The sequence below is a fragment of the Culex quinquefasciatus genome, chromosome 1, assembly GCF_015732765.1.
Source record: "Culex quinquefasciatus strain JHB chromosome 1, VPISU_Cqui_1.0_pri_paternal, whole genome shotgun sequence".
In the NCBI taxonomy this organism is placed as follows: Eukaryota; Metazoa; Arthropoda; class Insecta; order Diptera; family Culicidae; genus Culex; species Culex quinquefasciatus.
The window spans coordinates 13,354,713-13,361,385 of record NC_051861.1 but is presented as its reverse complement, the minus strand read 5'-3'; the positions used below and the strand labels follow the sequence as shown (position 1 = coordinate 13,361,385).

General features: G+C 54.1%; 2 protein-coding genes across 2 annotated transcripts; both read left to right on the top strand.

Moving 5' to 3' along the window:
• Positions 1-369: 369 nt before the first annotated feature.
• LOC119765598 lies at positions 370-3,522 on the top strand. The gene has a single exon (XM_038249834.1). The coding sequence runs from the start codon at positions 370-372 to the stop codon at positions 3,520-3,522; it is 3,153 nt and encodes a 1,050-aa protein (XP_038105762.1).
• Positions 3,523-3,647: 125 nt separating this feature from the next.
• Positions 3,648-5,772, top strand: LOC119765595. Its single transcript, XM_038249827.1, has 3 exons — positions 3,648-4,523; positions 4,598-4,912; positions 4,990-5,772. Exons 1-3 carry the CDS (start codon positions 3,648-3,650, stop codon positions 5,770-5,772), a joined length of 1,974 nt encoding a protein of 657 aa, XP_038105755.1.
• Positions 5,773-6,673: the final 901 nt, after the last annotated feature.

Below are 6,673 nucleotides of genomic sequence, written 5' to 3'. Positions count from 1 at the left end.
GGAAGTCGCCATCTTGGGCGAAGTGGACTCTTGGGTTGGTGCTACGCCACCAAGAAAGTGTGTGCCCGTGGCACGGAAAATTTAGAACCAGTTGAGAACGCTCGACTGGACGGAAGTTTGGGGTCGGCGCTACGCCACCAAAATTGTGTGTGTGTGTGCCCGTGGCACAAATGGAAAAAGTGGTCGCCATTTTGGCGTGGAAAACTGACGCCGGTTGCGATCGGCTGCAGTAGTGTGTGTGCGTGTGTGCCCGTGGCACGTCGAAAAGGACGCCATCTTGGCAAGTGCTAACAAAGTCCGTCTCTGCGCGAGACCAGTGAGTGCGAGAAAACAAAAAGTGGCCATTGAAGCGGCAAAAAGTGTGCACGGATGAGCGACCAGCAGACGCCCACGGGAGTGTCGTCCGGAATTACGAGGAGGAATATTCTCGACGCTCTGACGGGATCCAAAGGAAGCGTGGTGAAAACCGTCGCACAGCAGAAAGTCGAACAAGAAGCCCAGCAGAAGAAGCGCAGGATGGAGAAGAACCTGGAAGCGTTGGAGGATCGGCGGGACATGCTCGTCGAGAAGTTGGAGCGGATGAAAGGTTCGCTGGAGGATGTGACAGTGAGTGTCCACCTGCTCAAGCTCTACGAGGAGACGCTGCGGCGTAGCGCGGACGATTACGACAAAAACTACTCCGACATCATCGTCCTGCTGCCAAAGGAAAGAAGAGCCGAGCAGCGTGGGAAGTACGCGGCGTTTGAAAAGCTGCACAGTACCGTGTACGAGAAGTTGCAAGCGAGGATCGCCGAGTCGGAGCTCACCACGAAGCTGTTGGAACTGCCGAAGGCACCGGCCGCCGCAGTTGCCCCTCCGCAACCTGTCTACATCCAAGCCCCAGCGCCGGTCCCGCACCTGCAAGCTCCATTCCCTACTTTCAACGGCAAACCGGAGGGCTGGTACAGTTTCAAGAACCTGTTCCAGAGCATTATGTCTCGTTACACGAACGACCCCCCAGCCATGAAGATTCTGTACCTCCGAAATGCGCTCGTCGACGACGCCAAGGACAAGATCGACCAGGACGTCGTAAATAATAACGATTACGACGCGGCCTGGAGGATTTTGGAGGACGAATACGAAGACAAACGCCTCATTCTGGACACGCACATCGACGCCATTCTGGATTGCCCAAAAGTCGCCAAGGAGAGCCGCGGCAAGTCCATCTCCAAGCTGGTCGAGGTGTGTGCGAAGCACAGTGAAGCTTTGGCTGGTCACGGGTATCCAGTTGAAGGGCTAGCCGAGCTAGTGATGGTGAACGTGATCTACAAGAAGCTCGACAAGGAGACGCAAGAGCAGTGGGAGCTGAAGATCGGCAGCGGAGCGTTGCCGGAATTCGAGGAGTTCATGGAGTTCCTGCGGGAACGTGGGCGTGTTCTGCAGCGCACAAATCGCTCCCAGCAGCAACCGGCGCAGCAGTCAACAGTGGCCCCAAGCAAGCAACGCCAAGCATTCGGACAGAAGGCCCAGCCCCTGCTCAAGTCGTTCGTGCAGGCCACAACGGAAGTGTGTGGCCACTGCAAAGAGGATCACCCGATCTACCGGTGCTCGACGTTCAGAGACCTGAGCGTACCGGAGCGCAAGTCCGTTGCCACCAAGGCAAACTTGTGTTACAACTGTTTGAAGGCGAGACACCGGGTGAGTGATTGCGAGTCCAAGACTCTGTGCAAGGTGCAAGGCTGCGGCCGCAAGCACCACAGTCTCCTGCACGACAGTGGTACACGAAGCAACCAAGGTCAAGTTAAGAAGGAAGAATCGAGCCAGTGCTTGCCAGTGGCACCCTCGGTTCCAGCGGGCGGTCCAGTGCAGCAGAGCAGCGCGGTGTCCCTCTGTGCAAACGTCGGCGGTGCGAAGCACCAAGTGCTGCTGTCGACGGCGGAAGTGATGGTGATCGGCCAAGCTGATTCCACTGTCAAGTGTCGTGCGCTGTTAGACTCGGGGTCTGACAGCAACATTATCACCGAGAAGTTGGCGAACAAGCTTAAGCTGAAGATGGATCGCGTGGACCTACCGGTGAGCGGTTTGAACGACATCCAGACCCGAGTGAAGTACTTGCTGTCCACGAAGATCGAGTCCTGCGTGAACGCCTTCGCCTCACCCGTGTTGGATTTCCTGGTCGTACCACGCATCACGTCGAACTTACCCGTGGTAGAGATCGACGTCGCAGCCTGGCCGCGGCCGCCAGGACTGCAACTAGCTGACCCAAAGTTCCACACCCCTGGAGAGATTGACCTTATCATCGGCAACGAAATCTTCTTTGATTTGGTCAAGAGCGGTCGCGTCAAGATCGGCCGCAACGCGCCAACATTGGCCGAGACGGAACTCGGATGGGTCCTAGGAGGAGCGGTACCGACCAGAAAGGCCAAACCATGCCCGCGTGTGTGCCAACTGAACCACTTCGAGGAGGAGCTGAACAAGACGATGGTGAAGTTTTGGGAGATCGAGTGCGTCCACCCAGAGACCGACCTGACCGTAGCTGAGGTTGCCGTCGAGGAACATTTCCAGCGCACCCACTCCCGAGATGCCGAAGGCCGGTTCGTCGTCCGGCTTCCTTTCAACAACCAGAAGAGTCAACTGGGCGACTCGTACAACAACGCGCGGAAGCGCTTGGACAAGTTGATGATCTCGTTGGCCAGGAACCCAGCCAAGCGTGTCGAGTATTCCGCGTTCTTAACCGAATACCTCACACTGAAGGAAGTGCAACACGTGAACGACGGAGGTTACTACATCCCACACCACGCGGTGTACAAGACCTCAAGTTCGACCACCAAGACAAGAGTCGTTTTCGACGCTTCGGCGAAGACCACGTCTGGTCTGTCGCTGAACGATACTCTGGATGTTGGGCCAACAGTGCAAAACGACCTTCTGTCGATCATTCTGAAGTTCTGCACCCACCCGGTCGTGCTGACTGCCGACATTCCAAAAATGTACCGGCAGGTCAAGCTGCACCAAGACGACTGCAAGTATCAACGGATTTTGTGGTTGGATGACGACAGACAGCTGAAGGTCTACGAGTTGCAGACGGTGACCTACGGCCTCGCCAGCTCACCTCACCACGCAACAAGGGCATTGGTTCAACTGGCCACGGATGAAGGCAAGGATCTACCGCTCGCGGCGCGAGTGGTCAAGCGGGACAGCTACGTCGATGACTTCCTGACCGGTGGTTCGTCCGTCGCCGAAGTTGTCCAAATCTACAAAGAACTGACGGAGCTGCTGCGCCGAGGAGGGTTCGGCGTCCACAAGTTCTGCTCGAACAGCACCGAGGTGCTACGAGCGATTCCATCTGAGCTGCACGAGAAACAGGTTGATTTCGGGGAGTCCGATGTCAACAACACAATTAAAACTCTCGGACTCATTTGGAACCCGCTCGAGGACTACTTTGTCTTTCGAGTGCCCCGACCCATCAACGAGGAATGGACAAAACGAATCGTGCTGTCGGAGATCTCCAGCCTGTTCGACCCTGCGGCTTCCTTGGGCCGATAATCACGCTGTGCAAGCTGGTGATGCAAGACGTCTGGGTTCGTGCGCTAACCTGGGACCAACCACTTCCGGTCGAGCTTTCACTGCGGTGGAGGCTAATTCGAGTGCAGCTGCCAGCTATCAGCAAGATGCGGAAGAAGCGATGCCTGATCGCCCCGGATGCGGTGAACGTGCAACTCCACGGCTTTTCGGACGCCTCGAAGCGAGCATACGGTGGTGTGCTGTACATCCGGAGCGTCAACAAGCGCGGCGAGATCAGCGTGTGCCGAGCTGCCAGCAAATCACGAGTGGCTCCACTCAAGGAGCAAACAATCCCCCGGCTGGAAGCGTGCGGCGCAAAACTGTTGGCGGAGTTGACACAAAAGGTCATGGCCGCCCTGGAAGTTCCATTCGACGACGTGGTGCTTCACTGCGACTCTAAGATCGTTCTGTGCTGGCTCAAGAAACCTCCATCGGCACTGAAGCAGTTTGTGTCGAACCGTGTAGCCGCAATACAGAAGTTGACTCGAGAGTTCACGTGGCGTTTCATCCGATCGGAACACAATCCAGCCGATGTGCTCTCCCGGGGAGCGCTGCCGGAAGACCTGCTGGAGCACGAGCTTTGGGAGGACGGCGCACCTGAGTTGTGGGAACACCAGCTACCCGAGGATCTGTCCGAGCCGTTCGACGAGTCCCAACTACCAGAACTCAAGCCTGCGATTGTCCTGACGATCGTCAACCCGAAACCAGCGATCGACTTTACGAGATGCAGCAACTACCGACGACTGCAGCGGTCGTGGGTGTACGTCGAGCGCTACATCAACCTGGCGGTGCACAAGCGGCCCGAAACATCTGGCATCTCGGCGGACGAGGTGGCCCGAGCAGAGAAAACCATCCTTGCGGTGGTCCAAAAGCAAGCATTCGGTGCCCTGTTGAAGCTGCTGCGGTCGAACTCCAACAAGCAACACTCGTGGTCCAATCTGGCGCCGTTCCTTGAGAGGACGGTCTCATCCGAGTCGGTGGCCGTTTGAAGTATTCAGCGATACCCTACGACGGCAAGCATCAGGTGCTCCTACCTGACGGCCACCACGTCACGAAGATCCTGGTTCGCAAGCTGCACGAAGAGAACTTCCACGTTGGCCAAAACGGACTGTTGGCCATCGTTCGCGAACGCTACTGGCCCTTGCGAGCAGGTCTGCTGATCAAACAAGTCGTTACGAAGTGCCAAATCTGTCGCAGACAGAACCCAAAGCCTGGTAGTCAGTTTATGGGCAACCTACCAGGATACCGGATCAACCCCGCGCCACCTTTCTCCAAGGTGGGCATCGACTACGCTGGTCCGTTCATGCTGAAGACCGGAGGACGAGGATCAAGGCTGCAGAAGGCGTACGTGGTCGTCTTCGTATGCATGGTGGTGAAGGCCATCCATTTCGAGCTCGTGACCAACCTCTCAACCGACAACTTCATCGCCGCGCTGCAGCGATTCGCTAGCCGACGTGGGCTCCCAGCGACATCCATTCGGACAACGCCAATTGCTTCGCCGGTGGCAACAACGAGCTTGCAGCCCTTCGAGAACTGTTCAACAGTCAACTGCACAAGAACAAGCTGGAGGAATTTTGCAGTCTCAAGGGCATCCGCTGGCACTTCATTCCACCGAGAAGCCCCCACTTCGGAGGGATTTGGGAGGCAGGAGTGAAGTCCATGAAACACCACATGAAGCGGGTCGTCGGCGAGACCAAGCTCATGTACGAGGAGATGACGACGTTCCTGGCACAGACGGAGGCCATCCTCAACTCCCGGCCCCTGTGCCCGATGTCTGAAGACCCGAACGATTTGACGGTGCTGACGCCGTCGCACTTCCTGATCAGCCGGTCTGGAGTGGCTCTACCGGAACCGTCGTACGCGGATGAGAAAGTCGGACGTCTTAGCAGATGGCAACACATCCAGTACATGCAGCAACATTTTTGGAAAAGATGGTCTGGCGAGTACCTCCATCAGCTGCAAGGACGACCGAAGTGGAACGCTGAAGTGAAGGAGTTCAAGGTTGGTGAGCTGGTCCTGCTGATCGACGAGAACTTGCCTCCGCAGCAGTGGCGGCGCGGACGGATCGTCGCTACACACCCCGGAGAAGACGGCGCTGTCAGAGTGGTGACAGTGAAAACTGCAGCGAGCGAGTTCAAGCGAGCAATCACCAAGGTTGCTTTGATGCCTTCGGTTGAGCCTGACGCCTCAACGGGGGGAGAATGTTTGGGCACACTGCCCAAGGAAAAGTAGATCTTGCGTTTTGTTTCAACCTTTATTTTCTTGGCCCGTTAAAACGGCGGACAAATTTGATGGCCCTTCTGGCAACCCTGTAAGCAGAGAAAAAAAACAGAATAAACCGAACCTTTGTTGAGACAAGTCGCGCGGTGTTTTTCTCCCGTCAGAACCCCTCCATTTTCTCGCGATTTCAAGTGTTAAACTGAGCTATCGTCGAACACACGCAATCTACCCATCCAAGGGCTGTCCGCTAAGCGTCAGTGGAATTTCGTAAAAATCAATTAATTTAGCCGTGGAATTCGGGGCGAGAAACAGATGCAGCACGACGTCGTCGTGCAGCAGGTGCAAAATCTGATTTGAACCTTGATTTGAACACACTTTCTGTCAAATTTTGATCAACAAAAAAATAGCTTTGAAACAACAAAACATCCGAAAACATCCCGATTTGAAACAACAAAATGCGAGAGTTGATTCAGTGTAATAATTTTGTTGATTATATTCGACAAAATATTTTGTTGAGACAAACCTCGTACAGGCTGATCCTACAAAACATTTTTCTGCGTGCTTAATTGACCATTTAACTTTCTTTAAAAATTCCGAGATCCAGTCTAGGGAATCTCAATGTAACAAGTGAAGGAAAAATTTAAAAAGTTATCAATTTTCACGATTGATTACTGATATTTCTAGATTACTTTTTCAAAGCAACCAAAATGCCATGGGTTTTCTATGTACATAGGACCGTTTGAAAAAGTAAGAAAGATTTATAATAATTAGAAACGTCATAAAACTCTATTGAATACATAAAAATAATGAATAATTCATGATTTTCAAGTATTCAAAAGAGCTTTATGACGTTTTGCGTACGCACACTAGCGCAACATTTGGTTTTGCTGCCACATACAGTATGTAAAAAAAG